Genomic DNA, 19,200 nt, shown 5'->3' with positions numbered 1-19,200 from the left:
TAACAGTTAGGGTGAGCCATCTTCCCCCAATTTGGGGATTTATGCTTCATTCATCCTGCAAAAGAAACATTACCTTCCCTGTGTGTGCATACTTGTGAGCGAAAGGTGACCTGAATCCTTCATTTTCATTAGCACTGATGTACAAGGTCTCCTGGTGTTAGAGAGTTCTAGGCAAGTTGGAGAGGAGGATTCAGTGTGTGGGGGTGAGGGTGTTCATATCTCACTGTTGGAGCTAAAGGAAAGGATGAAGTGGAATGGGAAGGAGGGATCTCTCAATGTTGCAGGAAGCACTCCCTCCCTGGCTACTCCAATAAGCACTAATGGACTGATCTAAAACCTACTAAAGTCAATGCAAAGACTACACTGACTTTAATGAGCTTTACATCAGGCCCTAAACACTTGTAATCAATATTTTCCATTGTTTCGGTATCTCTTGCTATTAAGATACTCCGCAACTGGTTGCTAAGCCATGGGTGAAAACCCTGTTGGGCAAAGCCAAAATTCTTGAATCCCTGGCAGGTTTTGCTCCACATACTGAAGCATTATAGGCGCTGGCAGGAAGAGTGTGCCACTTTTAACTGAATCAGAGGAGTAGCCGGGTTAGTCTGGATCTGCAAAAGCAGCAAAGAGTCCTGTGGCACTTTGTAGACTAATAGATGTATTGGAGCATAAGTTTTAGTGGGTGAATGCCCACTTCGGAGCATAAGCTTTTGTGGGTGAATACCCACTTCATCAGATGCATGCATCTGACGAAGTGGGTATTCACCCACGAAAGCTTATGATCCAATACGTCTGTTAGTCTACAAGGTGCCACAGGACTCTTTGCCACTTTTAACTGAATGAATGTCTCGCTCCAGTTGCTGTGCTCGGGGAGTGAAATGCACGCAAGACACATTCACTGTGAGCTTCTATGTCCCATTCCTGAATAAGCCAAGGTTTTCCAGGCAGAACCCTGTTTACCAATTTATTCAAGGCCTGGTTCTGTCAGACTTACTCATGCTGAATAGTAATTTACTCCATGAAATTAATGGAGCTACTTGGGGAGCCAGTTCCTATTCTGCATAAGGTTGGCACAATTGGGTCCATAGTAATTTGCTGTGTGAAACCTTTTCCTACAGAGACATTTGTAATGAGTCAGTTCATTATTCCTGCCTTATCTATCTACTCATACCTTTCATTGCTGTGGTACCTAGGCACTAGTCTCCTGCTACATGTCCTCAAAAATATCTGAGCAAGAATTAAAAGCAAATTTCAGAAAGCTATTAGCCCATGTTTTACAGATTAATAAACATCTGAATCAAAGCCTGATCCCAAAATGCCTGTCCTTACTTTTCTTACTTTTTGCATTTATATTCAGTATCATCACTTTTGCTCATCACTGGCCTTGATTTTAGATCAAGAGATCAATGGGATCTTTTTTAAAGAGAAGAACATTAAAATATTTTATAAACCCTGAAACCTTTTGTCATCTCCATAAGACAAGATGGTCTGTGCTGGCTAATGCCACAGCTCTGGAGACTGCAGGGATTTAGACATTGTACCCAAGGTGTGATGCTAAACTTGGGGATAAACATCCTAGTGGGGCACAACACCCAATTAACCAGAGATGTGACTGATCGTTGTAGGCAGCTACAGTCTCTAGCCAAGTGAAAAAGATATTCCCCTGTGCAAAGGGTAGATGGGCATGTTGATGTTGAAAACACCAGTGAAATATTACAGCCCACCAAATATTTCAACCTCAAAAATATTTTACAATCAAATATTGTAGACTAAAGAATAGTAAAGAGGGGGCTTTATTGACTGGGGTGACAAAGCAATTCCTAGAGCGATTCCCTGTCATTCAGCCAGGGGATGGAAGCTGATCTGAAAGCACTGTTTCTACACTACGTTCCTGAGAGGAAAATGATGTCAGAAACTTCATCAAACACCTTTCCTTTGCACTCTGTGGACTGTTAATAGATTTTAAACAGAAACTAACCCAGCAGCAGGACATTTTGGCGAATTCCTTTTGCTCACTTGAAATGAAACAAAAATCAGGTTCATCGGTGGGAGGGTAACCTAGTAAAAAGTCAATGATGTGCCAATAAAACCAGGCAATAATCGTAGGACAATCCCCAGCCTTGCAAAGTGCCACTACAAGTTAGTCAGGTGGTTTTGTGCACCTGTAGCATAAATCCAGAACCCCATTACACAGGCTCAGCTCCAGCCTCAAAGTTCAAACAGATTAAATCTTTCTGTGGGATTGGACTTTCCTTCACAACAGCTTGAAGTAAGGACAAAGCTTCCACTCTGTACTGTAACTAATAAATGACACTGAACTCCATCCATTCTCTAAGGCTTTTCATTTTCAAAGCATGCTAGTGAGTCTCCTGGACTTTGCCAAACAATGGCATAACCTTAGCACTACTAAACAGTGAGTTTGGGGATTTAATTTTGTACGAACTGATGTACCAGCTCACAAAATTCTACACTCATACGGTCTCTGGGAATCCATCCAGCAAGTCTCTGCCATAGCTCTCACGTGGGAAGTCCTCGTAGTGGGAAAGGTTAAATACATCATCGGTGCTCTACCTGTTTTGGTTTCTGTTTCTTCAGCTCGGATAATCACAAAGCCTGCCTTCTCCTCCGACTGGGTTGCAATGGAGTCGCTCTTTGTGCTGTGAATGGGACTGGGTGATGTGAGACTGCAGAGGAGAAAAGGAGATACAATTATTTCCAGTGTGAGCTGCAAACACAGCCGGGGGAAAAGAGCAACTTCATCTCTGTCTAAAATAAAAAGCGAATATGCAAGAAGTCTGGTTACACTGAGCACTGCCCACATGCCAACGAATTAATTAGCAGGCCAGACAGTGCCTGTAACTTTTCAGGCCAGTAGCTGACTGAAGTGCTGCAGCAGTAATTAGTCTTTTCACTTTTCCTGTAGCTTAAGAAGATGTAAATAGGAGAGACAACTACCTCAGGATTAACACAGATCCCAAAGTCAAGGAGCTAATTCTAGACTATCCTACAGATTGCAGTTCTGCTTACAACATAATGTATTGCAAGGCTTGGCCTACAGTTGCAAACTGCTACCAAAAGTCATTCACAGTATCCCAGCTCTCTTGGTTTCTCACCTGTATTTAAAGGGACAATTACAGTATGGGGAACTAACCTAGAATTCCCATGCTAAGGAGCCTCAAGAACACAGAGACACCAACACATGATCTAGCTTTAAATAAGAAAGAGCTATGTATTTCTACAATTATCTCAGCAGGTTGTGAGGTGCAGACTCTCAAGCTCTTTCAGACATTCTTCCCAAATCCATCACCGGGACAACAGCAAAGGCATTCAAAGCTCAGTGATCCATTTAATGTGCCCCCAAAGTCTCCAGGCACTAATCCTTGCAAGTGCAAGGAGGAGTTAATGTTTCATTCTCCTCAAGACAGACACAAAAGCCAGAGAGAATAAAAAGAAAACACAGTGAAAATAACAGAATAGATTTAGAGAAATAAAATGCACTTCTATAGCTTGCCTTCCCAATCTTCCCAGCACTTCTGATATAGCTCCCCCAGCTCAGGAACATACATATCTCTCTAATAATATCAGAGAATTTTAGAAATTAGAGAGGAAATGACCTGTTAGCAGCTCCCATCTAGTCCACTCCCAGGAGCCACCCACAAGAGACTGTTCCTAGTCTATTTTCCAGGCCTTTGACTAATCTAGTTTTAAATGATTCAACTAAGTCAGCTTTCACTGCAGTAAAAGAACAAATGAGTGTGAGTCACTAAGAGAAGACAGGTTTCAGAGTAACAGCCGTGTTAGTCTGTATTCGCAAAAAGAAAAGGAGTACTTGTGGCACCTTAGAGACTAACAAATTTATTTGAGCATAAGCTTTCGTGAGCTACAGCTCACTTCATCGGATGCAGAGAAGAGAGAGTAACCATTCTGGACTAGATACAAAAAGCAGCAGCAGTGTTTGTTCAGACCCTGTTGCTCACACAGTGTATGACTACACTGCAAAGAAACACACACAGCCCACAGTCTCGGGTATAGTCATACTGCAATAAAAGACCTGCAGCTGGCCCAAGTCAGCTGCTCAAGCTTGTGGCATTTGGGCTGCAGGGTTATAAAACTGCAGTGTAGACAGTCAGGCTTGGGCTGGAGCCCATGCTATGGGAGCCTCCCCATTCCTGGGTTCCCAGAGCCAGAGTTCCAGCCCAAGCCCCAATATCTACACTGTAATTTTATAGCTCTGCAGCCAAAGCCCCGTGAACCCGAGTCAGCTGACGTGGGCCAACCATGGCTCTGTGCTACAGCCTTTTATCACAGTGGAGCTGTACCCTCAGAGCCCAGGTTAATTGACTCAGGCTCACGGGGTTCAGGCTGCAGGGCTAAAAATTGCAGTGTAGACATTCCCGCTCGGGCTGGAGCCTTGACTCCAAGACCCTCACCAGGTTTCAGAGTCCAGGGTCCAGTGCTATTTTTAGCCCCACAGCCTGAGCCCTGCAAGCCCAGATGAATTGACCCAGCTCTGAGACTAGGCAGTGCAGGTTTTTCTTTGCAGTATAGACATACCCACAATATGCAGGTTTGCTAAAGGTTGTTGGGTGTGCCCAAAGATTTACCTTAAAGAAAGTGAATCCCAATGCAGCGTTCCCTAACAGATGATGTTTAAAACTGAAATCATTGCCCAGAGGCCAAGGAATGGGTTGTTTGTGTTCTGAGGAAATAATCGATTATTAAAGACAAATGATCAAACTTTAAATCAGTGCAGATACACAGAAAATCACAGAGACAGACTGACTGACCTAATATGCCCAGGAATATTGCATGGGATTTGCCTTCCTTTAAGGTGCAGTCACTAAAGTTCCCTCTGCGCATGTTCACCTCAGACCCCTGGGGAGCCATCAGCCCTATATGATCATTGAGAGGTGTATTTGTGGTTTGTCTCCCCACAATCAGTAAAATCACTAGGAAGCAGCCCAAAAAACCAAAATCAACATTTGGTGCATGAGAAGAAGGCTATCTAGGCATACAGGGGAAAGATCAATCTAGAGGACCAGAAGGGAAAAGGCACATGTGGCAGAGGGTGCTCTCGGGAGATGCAGGATATGGGACATGTGGGCCATGTGGCCATGAGCAGGACACAGCACAGGGAAGTAACATTTCTCCCCAATCCGCTCTTTTCAGAACTAGATCCCCTGCCCAAAGTGAATGTTTTGTGATAGATTTGGGGGTGAACGCAACTGAGACAGGATCAGATATTTCACATCACATCTACAACAGGATTTTAATATAATCCTTTAGGTTTTCTGACAGACACAGCTCCATCTCCAGGCAGTTTCCCTGCACATGAGAGAACCATGGCCATTTGGGCAGGAACACATTTACACGCACGCGGATTGCTCCTGAAGCAGCAGCACAGGCCAAAGGTCACCCTTATTTATCATTCTGCCAACTGGTTAAAGCTGGCCAAATTCCCATGGTTTTTCATATTGATTCCCAAAATTATTCGAGTGAGAGGTATCCAAAGACGCATTCAAATTTGATTTCTTATTTAAAAGGATACATAACTATTCATCACTGAAGCACGCAGAAATGAGTGCTGGGAAATGAAATCAACTGAGGCAGGATTTATGTCACAGGAAAACACTCTGCATTATTCCTTCTAGCATTGCTTGGTTTCTTAGCTAAAATCCTTGCCTAGTTGAATCCCTGGATTGTCAATGCTTTGGGGTCTTGCATGCAATCAGGGCTTAGGGAAACAGTTTCAGTAACAAGCCTGAATTCCCTGGAGATTTTAATAAACACCCCGACCCTGCTGTTCCAAATGACAATGACAACAATCGCTCACCATTTGACCTGCTTCCCTCCCATGATCCCACTTCAACCTTTCGCCTCACAGAGTCGGTTTCCTGTGGAGCCTCAGGAATCCGCAGGTCCTGGCTGCAGACATGCCTTGTCCATTCACAGGCTTGGAATTCGGTGCCGGGGATGCCAATTCCTGTCAAACTAACGAAGAAATATTTGCCGGTCGGACTCCCTCGCGTAAGCCAAGAGACTCACAGCAAAAAGGTTCAGGGTCTTTGCAAGGAGATGTTTAGTGATAAATCGGCAGCCCACACAGACACGGCTTTGATTACAAAGTCAGAGTATTCTGCAGTCCAGGTTTTGATTCTGCTGCTGCATTTTGGTGCACCGTATGCCCTGGTTGTTTTCATCACGAGAATCTCGGTCTGGATTGCAAGTTGCGCTTCTCATCCCATTGTGCCTACTTCAGCTATACAGCTCCTGCTGCAGAGACCCAGGATTCAGTGAGGGAAAAGTGCTCTGTTAAGAGTAGGTTCTTTGCTCCACCAGCCTCTAAGCAGTGTGCAGCGTTTCCCAGTCCTATGAATAGCTTCCTTCCTCGCTATCTCCAGCTTCCTCTCCCTCTGGCTGTCACACTGTGCAAGGCAGAGTCTATTCTCTGAGAAGATGTCTAGCTCAGGGTGGGGGAGGGAAGGTCTGTGGGAGGGAAGGTCGGTGGAAGGGAAAGGGAAGGGAAGGCTTTTGGCAAGTTTCCCATGAATAATTTCTGTTGTCTCTTCTTATCCGAACATTCCTTCCTGGAAATTCTGATATCAAGAACATGTGCGTGCCCCATAGGAAATAAAAGCGCTAATAAAGTTTGCGGATGACACGAAGCTGGGAGCTATTGCTAATACAGAGAAGGACCAGGATATCATACAGGAAGATCTGGATGACCTTGTAAACTGGAGTAATAGTAATAGGATGAAATTATAAGTGAAAAGCGCAAGGTCATGCATTTAGGGATTAATAACAAGAATTTCTGTTATAAACTGGGAATGCATTACTTGGAAGTAACAGAGGAGGAGAAAGACCTCGGAGTACTGGTCGATCAGGGGATGACTATGAGCCGCCAATGTGATATGGCCGTCAAAAAAGCTAATGTGGTCTTGGGACGCATCAGGCGAGGTATTTCCAGTAGAGATAAGGAGGTGTTAGTACGTTATACAAGGCACTGGTGAGACCTCATCTGGAATATTGTGTGCAGTTCTGGTCTCCCATGTTTAAGAAGGATGAATTCAAACTGGAATAGGTACAGAGAAGGGCTACTAGGATGATCCAAGGAATGGAAAACCTGTCTTATGAAATGAGACTCAATGAGCTTGGCTTGTTTAGCCTAACCAAGAGAAGGCTGAGAGGAGATATGATTGCTATCTATAAATATATCAGAGGGATAAATACCATGGAGGGAGAAGAATTATTTAAGCTCAGTACCAATGTGGACACAAGAACAAATGGATATAAACTGGCTATCAGGAAGTTTAGACTTGAAATTAGACGAAGGTTTCTAACCACCAGAGGAGTGAAGTTCTGGAACAGCCTTCCCAAGGGGAGCAGTGGGGGCAAACGATATATCTGACTTCAAGACAAAACTTGATAAGTTTATGGAGGAGATGATATGATGGGATAGCCTAATTTTGGCAATTAATTGATCTTCGACTACTAGCGGTAGATATGCCCAATGGCCTGTGATAGGATATTAGATGGAGTGAGATCTGAGTTACTACAGAGAATTCTTTCCTGGGTGTCTGGCTGGTGAGTCTTGCCACATGCTCAGGGTTTAGCTGATCGCCATATTTGTGTTGGGAAGGAATTTTCCCCCAGGGCAGATTGGCAGAGGCCCTGGGTGGTTTACACCTTCCTCTGCAGCATGGGGCATGGGTCACTTGCTGGAAGATTCTCTGCACCTTGAAGTCTTTAAACCACGATTTGAGGACTTCAATAGCTCAGACATAAGTTAGGGGTTTGTTACAGGAGTTGGTGGGTGAGATTCCGTGGCCAGCATTGTGCAGGAAGTCAGACTAGATGATCATAATGGTCCCTTGTGACCTTAAAGTCTATGATTCTATGAAATCCAGAAATGTGCTGATATTAGGCTGGGACACTGCACTGGAACTGTGCAATGGGATGGGAGGGGGTAATGTGATTACAAAAATATAGTCAGTTCGCTAATAAGAAATGTAGTTTTCTCTTGCCAGGCAACTCTGGGGATCCCATGCTCCAACTGGCTTATTCCCTTCTATAAATAGGGAAGAGAAAGCAAGCATCTTATTTTCCTCTGGAGTTTCCATCCAGGAGACTGGTGCCACCACATCCCAGGAGATGTCAGCTGCAGTCAGGGATGCAGGCTTCTCCTTGCTTCTTCTGAGACTGCTCACATTTTTCAAAATAATTTATTTTAAAACTAAAGAGACTGACAATGAAGAGCCCCAGGGTATAAATATGCAGCATGTCACAGAGCAATAAGATGAGATGGGGTGACATTCAGTGTCAGAATGAGTACAAGGAAGACAGACTGATAACAACAATAATGCTCTGCCTGTCTCTAACACCTTCCCCTTGAGGATCTCAAAGTGCTTTACAAACATGGATGAGTTCAGCCACACACCCCTTGTGATGCAAGTCAGAATCATTCTCTTGTTTAGAGATGGGGAAATGGACACGAAGAGGGGACATGAGTTGCCCAAGGTCACACAGTGAGTCAGTGTCACAGGCAGAAAAAGAACTCTGATCTCATGAGGCTCAGCCCCTGATTTAACTAGTTGACCACATACCCTTCCAGACCCAAAAGAGAACCCAGGAATCCTGACAACCAGTCTCCATGCTCTAGACAATACTGCCTATACACAAATTTGCTCGGGAATGAATGCAGGCAGAGCTTATTCTCAACAAAATGGAATCCTGACTATAGGCCACATGGCAGATTCACACTGAGTAGCACCTTACTCCATGTGAAGTCCTACTGAAGTTAACAAGACTATTCACAGAGTTGTGAGGAAGGGTATCATCTTAAGTGACCATAAGGAGCAGGAGGGTGAATTGGGAGGAGGGGCCAAGGGGGAAGATGTATATGGGAGGATGGCCAAGGGGTAGGGGTAACAAGTACATCCCTTGCTCCTCGTTGTGGGTTCCTCAATGTGGGGATTAATTGCTAACAAGTTTGACAGGTTCTATATTCCATCTCTTTTTTTTTTTTTTTTTAAACCAAACAGCCCCGCTGGGTTCTAGGGCATACGTGTTGGCCCCTGGAAACCCTCATGTAAATTAAGCAATGCAAAATCCTTTATGGACACACACAGTCCCTCATGGTGGTAGCTTACTGGGTGAAGGAGAAGAACAGGGGATGCCTCAGGTGGGATGCAGGACCTGAGAGAATCAGAAAAGGCAGAACTGGGTCATAAGAGTCAAGACTCATCACAGTAGGGCCCCAAGGTCCAGTAACAGAATACTAATATCTCTTGAGGTGATTCATAAACCAGCAACAATACCAGGCCAACATGAAACTTCCTACTGAATGTTCACACACAGCTAAGTCTGCACCATGCCTATTATCTAACACCCTTTTCTCATAGATCTGCAATTCTAAATGAAACATACAGAGTTTGGCTACTGTCAATTTTTCTCTCCTAAGGCACCAGCCTCTGCCTGGTGTCTTATCACAGGAACTACATCCTCCCGACTTCTGATGGGGCTTGATAGGAATAAATCCTTCCTCACTTGGCAGTTACTGTTGCAATTAAACAGCCAACCTCTGTGTCTGCAATCACTGTGCCTTTGGCTAGCAGCATCAGATGCCCTTTTCTACAATAGCCATAACCTGCTCCCCTCCTCTTGAACACATAGAACAAGTTCTATTTCTGGCACTGCTGGAGGGTACACAAAACAGCCCTCAGCCTGGCAGCCTGGATCTGTTCCCCAGGGGGCCCTTGCATGCAAAACTCAATAGCATTTCCATGTTTGCTCTCCTTTGCAGCCCTCAAAAGCTATGTGGTTTTGTCCTTTGACAACATGACAGAACCCTGCCCCCTAACTCCCTCTCAGCCTGTCTCTTGTTTCTCACTGCTGATGCACATAGCACAGTCTCTGTCCAACGTCTTTGAATGTACAAAGCCAGGGAACAAATCCACAGTAACAGACAAAGAATATTCCATTCTCAAGACGTTATGACTGAAATCTAATTACACATCAGAGCACATTCCCAGCTTCAATTAAAAAGCATTTTAGCTCCAGCTTGATACAATCTCTGATCATTTCCTGTGGAGCTGTCAGTAACTCTGTCTGCCTCCCAGTAGTGCAGGATTAGTAGAACTCTAGGAAATATACACACCAGGTAACATGTAAAATCTTTGGGCTCCCTCTGCCACTGATCCAACTGCACAGCAAGGAGGGAGCAAGGCAGAGAAAACAGAACCCAAAAGAGCGCTGGGAAGTTTAGAGATCTTTAACTCAACCAGATAAAAGTGATTATTAAAGACAGTAACCAATGTGAAGAGTCTTACTTTCAGAGTTACAGACTGTGCCAGTGCCCTCAATGCTGATCTGATATACACTCTACCATTCCAGCCTTGCCCCCCATCAGCCAATGCACCCCAAACCTGATCTACAGCACCCCCTGCCATTCCAGCTCTGCCCCCGAAAAAGATCAGCCAATGCACCCCAAACCTGATCCACAGCACCCCCTGCCATTCCAGCTCTGCCCCTGAAAAAGATCAGCCAATGCACCCCAAACCTGATTCACAGCACCCTCTGCCATTCCAGCCCTGGCCCCTCCAAACAGATCAGTCACACCCCAAACCAGATGCACAGCACCACCTGCTATTCCAGCCACAGGACCCCAAGTAGATCAGCTGATGCACCTCAGTACTGATCCACAGCACCCCCTGTTATTCTACTCTAACATAATTTCAAAAGTTCCAAACAAACATTTTATTAACAAAGTAATGATTTTAGTTCAAAAGCAGCATAATTAATTTTATGGTTTTATCTTCAGTTCTGTAAAATTCCCTCTTATGATCATAGAGATTGTTCAGGAAAATATTTGCTGGTTTTATATAATATACAAGCTACTCAGTGACATCACTTTCTGTCAGCAATAATAATAAATATCATCTTACACTTGGTGAACTCCTTGCACTGTGAAAAAACCCAAAGCACTTTGCAAAGTACACATACAGGTATTACTTCACTCCTCATGGAAATGCAGCCACTGTGGGGCATTTCACAGCTATTTAGCAGTGCACAACAATGCTACACAATAGGACATGATGTGAAAAAGACTGTTGCCAATTCAAACTGCAGAGAGAATGTATTTACCTAAACTGGTATCTGTCTCGCATAGAAGAGATAAACACACTTCAACTCTTGTGAAAAATATTGTGAAATCTTTAATGAGCACATGTGGTGAGGACCATGGTTTTATTTCTCATCTAATAAGTAGGACCTCCAGCAGCACAGTATCCTCTACCACCGCACTGGGGAAGTGAGTCAGTATTGACCAGAGAAAAACCACCCCATACAAAACTGATCTATATTAGATATTTAGACGCCACATGTCACATGGGCATCTAACCATCAAAATTCTGAAGAAGCAAACAGGTCCAGAACCATTGTGTTTCCTCTCACTCTTCACCTGGGTTCCAAGGGGCTGGATTTTCAGGCATGTTAAGGCCACTTTGTGCGAGGAAGGTAGGCCACTTTGTGCTATGGAGGTGCAAAAAAGCTTTAAAGTGGCCAGAGAAGTCCAGTGAAGAAATCTCCCTGTATCAGGGATACTCTCTGCTGGTGGAGATCTGGCAGAAGAAAATCCATCACCTCTTGTGTCAGCCATCCCCCAAACCCCAACATAAAGCGTATCCTCCAGCAGTGCCAGAAATAGAACTTGTTCTATGTGTTCAAGGGCGAGGCATAGACAGGACAGGAAAGAAGGGGATGTAATGGAGGGGAGCTCCATGATGCCCAATCCTCCACTGGCACAAGGTCACTGACTCACCTTACATCAGTGGTAAAAGTCAGGGCTGCCCGTGTGCATCCCTGACTTGCACTGGGGCCAGACAGCTGTGAAGCTGGGAGCTAAACAAGTTCCTTGCAGTCCCCTCCTCCACCCCATTCAGAGACTCAAGTTTAGGGGGAGAAGAGGGAATTTACATGTTCAAAGAGGTATTTCTTTACTTTCAAGCCTTGTTAGTGGGGAAAGGCTCTGTCCAAAATGTATATCCCTATATTCTGACTTAAACACAGCCAGACTTGGTCAGATCTCTCCTACCAGTGGCAAGGTTCTGCCCCCAGCTCCTCGTTGGCTACCTAATCTTTGTGCAGTGTAGCTGCCATAGAAGGTCCTGGCTTATGGATGAGAGGGTCTCTGACACAGCCAGGTCCCATTCTATTAAGGGCTCCATAGACTAGGACTAGGACTTTGACATCTGCTCTGGAGCAACTGAGAGTCAGTGGAGCATGTGAAGAACCAAAGGGATGTGTTACTCCCAGCACTTGCTGCTGAGGCTCACTTCTGTGAGTGGCACCCACTTCAGCCTTCATGTGTGTTCAGCCCCAGGTAAAACATGTTGTAGTTCTAACCAATACCACTTCCTACAAAACCCCTTTCCTTAGAGACCTCTCAGTAAAGTGTTGCCTCAGCTCAACTTTGCTTAGCTCCTGAGATCTAGTGAGTCCCCAGCCAAAGCTGCAGGTATAGCAGGGAGAGTGTATTTCTCAAGATCCAAGTCTCACTTTCAATGGCAAAAACTTCCACGTGTAGATGGGGGTAAACGCTGACTTTAATGCTCTACAGCAGGATACAGGGGACTTTTCAGAAATCAGTTAAACATTGAACTTGATTGAACATGAAGGTCCAGGGGAGTTGGGGGATGGCTGGATAATGAAATAACTATAAAGCTAAAAGCAGTTAAAGGTGATGGATGAGGGCACAACAGCAGTGGGAACAGCTGCGGCACCCACTTCAGAGACTCTGGGTCTGAATCACAAAATAACACATTCCTGAAACTGAGTCTGCTGCTGAAATCCCCACTTCCCCGGCCCTGAGGTCTGAGTGCAGGGCATCAGGCTTGCTTGGTTTGGAAGTCTCAGCTCATTTCTCCTTCATGTCTCTTACATAAATTACTCCTGAGGGAATTCTACGCCAAAAATAAAAAATTCTGCACATAATATTTTAAAATTCTACAAAATTCTGCAAGTTTTATTTGTCAATAAATAAATGCGGAGGCTGCAGCATGGCAGTGGGAGCACAGGCCACTGGCTGCATGAAGGTGGCAGATCACCCTGAGGCCTGGCCCCTCCCCTCCCCTGGGACATGGACTCAATGGTGAGGCTGCACTCAACCCTGACACAGCACAAGGGCTGAGCCTGCCCCAGAAATACCCTGAGGCCCTGCCCCTCTATGTCAGATGGACCTGGTGTGGGGTAGGTAGGCTCAACCAGGCAGGAACTAGAGGCTTCCAGGTGAAGGTGGTTGGGGCTCAGCCAGGGGGTCTGAGTGCTGGGGGAGTGTGGCTTCAGGGCGGTCTGGGTGCACTTAGTTGGGGATCAGTGGGGTGGGGGTCTGGATGTGGGGGCTCAGGGGGGCACAGAAGGGTGGGGCTCATCAGGGTGGGGAGTTTAGTGCAGGGAGTTCAGTGGGGGGTTGTTTGGGTGCAGATGTGGGGGTCTGGAGGCAGGGGGTTTGGTTGCAGGGGGGCTCCAGATTCAGGGGTTGAGGTTCAGGGGGATGGGGTTCAGGTATGGAAGGGAGTTCTGGGTGTACGGGGTGAGGTTTGGTGAGGGAGGCCGGATATGGGAAGTCTGGATGCATGGGAACTGGGCTGATAGGGGAGCAGCTCCTTGTACAGTGACCCCTCCTGCCACGGCTGAGGAGTGATAGAGGCAGGAAACAGAGGAGGATGCTGAGCTTCCTGCAGCTGGTGGAGGTTTCTGCGGGTCTGACACAGCCCCAGCCACTCCTTCCAGGGGAAGAGGAAACCCCATCCTTTTCCGCCTCCATTTCAGCCAGGACTAGCAGCTGATCCTGGAAGAGGGTAGGAGCCACCAACTGGGATATCCCCAGCCCAGTGGTGATTTACCTCTCTGCTGACTGCTCCGGGTGCCTGAAACAATGTACCTGCGCTGCTAGGGAGGGGTGCATGCCCGCTCTTGCAGCTTCCCTTTGCTTTCCTTTCAGAAAGTCACTTTTCTGCAGGGAAGCAAAGAAATCTGAGGGGGATGCGAATTCTGTGCACACACAGTGGTGCAGAATTCCCCCAGGAATAGATGGTATCAGCTTGTAGAATATCCATTCCTCTTGCACTGGTTGCTGTGTCCCCTCCTTCCCTCACAGGACTAGATGGCTCCTTGGTCATTTACTGGAGCAGAGTTCCCCTCTCTTCAGCCTTGGGATCATTCTGCTCCTCCACTACTCTCAAGCAATGGCTTCACTACAGAGCTTACAGCAGCGCAGCTGCACTGCTGTAGCACTGCTAGTGCAGACACTCTATGCCGAGGGGAGCAAGCTCTCCCGTCAACTTAATTACTCCATCCTCCGCGAGAAGTGGTAGCTATGTTGGCAGAAGCTCTCCCATCGATATAGCGCGGTCTATGTCGGCGCTTGGGTTGACATAATTTACTTCGCTTGGGGGGTGACTTATTCAAACCCTAAGCATCATAACTCCAATGTAAACTGTATTGTAGCGATAACCTCAGTCTCATTCATAGAGTCATAGATTCCAAGCCCCGAAGGAACCATTGTGATTCATCCTCTCAGCTTCTCTCAATTTCCCAGCAAACCATCTGGTTTGATGTTTCCTACTCCTATTTCCTCTGTTCTCACTGGGGGAGGTCACAGAGCCAGGATTAGGGGGAGAGCCAGAATTACAGTTCAGGAGTTCCCACCTCCTAGCCTTGTGCTCACACCACCTCGCCACACTGTCTCATGGATGAGACAAATCTTATCCGTGGGAAAGTCTGCAAAATCAAGGGAGTCAATGAAATGTCACTCACCGATAGCTGGTGTTTCATGTTCCAGCTCAACTGGGAAAGCTCAGTGCATGAAATTTTCCTTATTCCTAAAACTAGTCAGAGACTGGGCTTTGAGGGGAGCACATCTACAGGGTAGGCAGGGGGCTGAGAGGAGGCCAGATGTCAGGTGGGCAGGAGACAGACTTTGCCAGGCTGTGAGGGGCCACATCTCTGCAGTGGGTATATCTGTTACCTGGAGGAGCAAGACTCTGAGGGCACACTCTGCTGTCCCTCATACTGCTGCACCAGTTCTCGGACACTCCAGTAGGGATTTTCAATCTCTTCATCTATGCTGCTGTTTCTGAAGATAAAAATGGCATAATGAATAACAGCCTCAAAGAGCAGGGGCAGAAATCCTTGTGATTTTTTTTTAAATTTATTGTCTGAACCTAATGATATACATTCTTGGGGGGCAGGAAGGGCAGAACGGGGGCTGATGAAATAAAGGGACGGAGGAGAAGGCAGCAATCCTACGGGCCTCTTATGAATGAGAAAATCTAATTTCTGCTCTAGAAAGTATGAGACAGAAAACCCTTTCCCATCTACCTGTGATATGGCAAGGGAGGGGAACAGTGTGTTACCACTTAAATGCTTCCAAACTCCTATGACTAGCAGCAGAGCTTTGGAGAGGAAGGGAAGAAGGGAGTGAGGAAAAAGGCTAGCTTCTGCTAGTACTACAAGGGTTGGCCAGCCTAAAGAGGAACACTTGCCCAAGTCCCTTAGAAGAATAATAAAAAGCCAAATCCTATAGCACTGTAGGACACAGCAGCTGATAAACAGCACTCAGCAACACTACAACAATTTCCACTGCTTGGCATAACGTGAGACAGCAACAGGAATGTAGGGAGGCATAACGGAACTGGACAACAGTGCACCCAGAATCTCTAAATTCTACAAACGGTCAGCGCCTTAGTTTTATGTCTCACTTGAAAGACAGCACCTCCAGAAGCCACAGCACCTCCTTTTGCCATGCAGCAGCATTGTGCTCAGTACTGATGCAAAGGGAAAGATGCAGTAGAGCTCTTAGGCTTTGGGCTTAGCTACACTTACATTTTATAGCGCTCTAACTTGCTGGCTCAGGGGTGTGAAAAATCACCCCACTGAGTGCAGCAAGTCAGAGCGCTTCAAAGCACTAATGTGAGCTGCACTCCCAGTGCTCGGAGCTAATCCCCTCATGGAGGTGGATTACCAGGAGCACTGGGAGAGCTTTCTCCCAGCGCTCGCACATGACCACGCTCGCACTTCAAAGCCCTGCCGAGGGAGCACTCCCATGAGTGCTTTGAAGTTTCCAGCGTAGCCATGTCCTTTGTCTTCACTGACACAGAGGTGTTTTGTTTTCTTTTCTTTTAAAGTGAGATAATAAATGTGTGCTAGTTATCGTGCTGTACAATCATAGGTGAAGGCAAGGCGCTGTCGTGTTTACTGCAAGGTGGCTAGGCGAGGTCAGCACTGTACCACCTGTCCGTGGCTGGCCTCACGTGGCTTACCTTACTATGCTATGCATATGCTATATTATGGTAAAACTACAGTGCCTTACCTCCACTGTTTTTACACGCACGTTAGTTATCCCATAGTAAAAACACACCTTTTTGTCAATGAAGACATAGCCATAAAGATATCCCATCCAGGTGCTAATGCAGTCCTACCATAGATTGTTTGTGAGCTCCAATAAGATTACAGCAAAAGGTGCCTGGGTTCAGGTCAACAAGCAGTGTATGAATTCATAATAGAGAGGCAGACAGCTCTTTATGTGTCCTGTAGGGAGATGTCCCCTTTACCTGCCCCTGAGGACTAAGACTTAGCACCAAGATTCATACTCATTCCAATGAGACTAGATAGGAGTACCCAGTACCTCTGTCTATGCCGGAAAACATCACGTCCTGAGCGTGAGACATCCTGACGAACATCTGCCAGAGCAGCCATGGCACCCTGGGCCACTGCGGTCGCTGAATGAGGCCTGTGACTGGCTGATGTTGCCGAAAGGCTCTTCCTCACTGTGCTGGCTGAGCTTTGAATGGCTGTTCTACCCGAGCCAGGTTTAAAATGAGCAGCTAAGGCAAGGATCAGCCTCATGATGGATTTCAGGTTCCCATCAACGATATCTGCAAAATGCAATCAAACCTCAGGGCAATGGGGCTCAGCAGGTTCTTGTCTGACCAACATGTGTGAATGTAATTAAACTCAACAGGAGCATTCCAAAAGAAAGGGACTGAACAATTAGGACTGAAAAGGAGTACTTGTGGCACCTTAGAGACTAACAAATTTATTTGAGCATAAGCTTTCGTGAGCTACAGCTCACTTCATCGGAATGCATCTGATGAAGTGAGCAGTAACTCATGAAAGCTTATGCTCAAATATATTTGTTAGTCTCTAAGGTGACACAAGTGTTCCTTTTCTTTTTGCGGATACAGACTAACACGGCCGCTACTCTGAAACCTGTAATTAGGACTGAGTTATCATTCCAGTGCTCCTCAGAATTTGTTTTGTATGAAGCAGCCTGAAGTAAAATCAGTCACTGCCACCTACAGGACAGAATTTTAACTGCTCTGGGCACATTTGGGACTTCTGTATGGGATTATTTTCAACAAATAGTCCAGCCTATGTTTGACAGTGTTACTGAAGGATCACTACAAAGGCGTCACAGTCACTGAAATCACCACTGTACCAGTGATGACTCCAACTGGCCCATGGAATTTGCATTCACATTTTTAATAGGAAAGAGGAGGGCGCTGAGCAAGGATGGATTTCTGCAACAACAACATCTAGTAATCATTAACTAATCAATCCTCATCACTATGCACTTTCCCTCAGTGTACAAAACAGACCAAATTTGATGACCTTCAGGGCTCACTCCAAAGATCATCCATTCTTTTTCTGGGGGGTAGAGGGATTTTTCTAAGCCACCCAATGGATTTGGACACGCAGTGGCCATTAAGCCTAATGGGAACTGGGCATCCAAATCCTGTAGGCAACTTTGAAAATCCCGGCCCCAGACTTTTGGGGAGGGACTGGATGCCTGAAGTGTGGTTAATTTTTACTTTTGGAGGATCGTATGGGGTCAAAATAAACATTCTGTTAAAATAGATCATAAAGGTAATTAATTTATGTCACTCACAGAGGCTCTGAGACAGAGAGGGGAAATGACTTGCCCAAAGTCACAGAGCAAGTCAGTGTCAGAGCTATGATTAGAACTCAGGGGTTCCTGTGTCCCAGAGTCCTGCGCCCATATCTCACTCTGCACAGTAGCTTTGATATGTTAATCCTGCCTCAATCTGGGGGGATGGACTAAATGACCTCGAGGTCCCTTCCAGCCTTACATTCCTCTGATTGCTTCATAACCTCAGAGCCCTTACACAAAGCTCAACAAAGTCCTGTTTCAGAGTAGCAGCCGTGTTAGTCTGTATTCGCAAAAAGCAAAGGAGTACTTGTGGCACCTTAGAGACTAACAAGCTTTGAGCATAAGCTTTCATGAACTACAGCTCACTTCATCGGATGCATTCCGATGAAGTGAGCTGTAGCTCACGAAAGCTTATGCTCAAATAAATTTGTTAGTCTCTAAGGTGCCACAAGTACTCCTTTGCTTTTTGCGAATACTATTATGTATTTCTTGCCCTGGACTGCTAGCTGCTGCTGTTTGCTACTGTTACCAAAGCAACCAAGAATTTAGTGCCATTCAACCGAAAACTAAACATGTTACTGGGCTGTAGCAACAAGAGAAACTGGCCTTGAAATAAATTATCTGTAGGACACAAAACAACAAAGGATCCAGTTCTCACATATATAGCTAAGGATCATGGTGACGCTGTCAACGGGGAGCACTTACCTTTCGCTGAAGTTTGGTGCATACGGATCTTTTTTGATGCCACGAATTGCAAGACTTTCTCTACATTATCTCTCATTTCCTGCTGGCTGGTGGGACTGACCTCGATGCCATTCAGCTTCTCACCAGCTGGGAAAATCAAACAGCCTAATTATAGAAAGGAAAGGACCTGCTTGGTGCTGACTGGCACTGGAATGGTTATAGGTGCAAGGAATGTAGGATTCAGCAGCTGTTATGTTGGGAAGAGTAAGGGAACCATATGTGTGACTTCTCCCTGCTCATGAGACGTCTAATGGCAAAATAAATCCATAGCACTGTCTGTGAAGGTGCTTTCTGTGGATAATTCATTATTCCTTGTATCTTCTTGAGTCAGCACATGTCCCTTCTATGCAGATACACGGTACTGCATAGCATAGTCTCAGCAAGGGACTGCATCAGCTTCTAGAACTATTTCTGCTCATTCTTATTATTTCTTTCTTGTAAATATTTGTGTCTTAGCAAAGACCGACAGGAATCTCATCCATTAACACATACAAGTAAACTCCAGG

At 45.7% G+C, this 19,200-nt stretch overlaps 1 protein-coding gene across 6 annotated transcripts in view; it reads right to left on the bottom strand.

Annotated features, from left to right (window-relative positions):
- Positions 1 to 19,200, bottom strand: part of DIXDC1 (DIX domain containing 1) — a 70,735-nt gene that overhangs the window by 19,153 nt on the left and 32,382 nt on the right. For 4 of the 6 annotated variants that reach the window (XM_043500972.1, XM_038380963.2, XM_038380962.2 and 1 more), the window contains 4 exons: positions 18,656 to 18,781; positions 16,685 to 16,934; positions 15,026 to 15,133; positions 2,572 to 2,684 (listed from right to left, as the gene is read on the bottom strand). In XM_043500972.1, coding sequence (XP_043356907.1) covers positions 2,572 to 2,684; positions 15,026 to 15,133; positions 16,685 to 16,934; positions 18,656 to 18,781 — 597 coding nt within the window. Of the gene's footprint in view, positions 1 to 2,571; positions 2,685 to 5,833; positions 6,468 to 15,021; positions 15,134 to 16,684; positions 16,935 to 18,655; positions 18,782 to 19,200 lie in introns of those variants that run through there. The other 2 variants (XM_038380965.2, XM_038380964.2) reach the window with 2 other exon arrangements.

Source organism: Dermochelys coriacea, chromosome 22 (assembly GCF_009764565.3).
Source record: "Dermochelys coriacea isolate rDerCor1 chromosome 22, rDerCor1.pri.v4, whole genome shotgun sequence".
Taxonomy (NCBI): domain Eukaryota; kingdom Metazoa; phylum Chordata; order Testudines; family Dermochelyidae; genus Dermochelys; species Dermochelys coriacea.
This window is presented reverse-complemented; position numbering and strand designations above follow the sequence as displayed.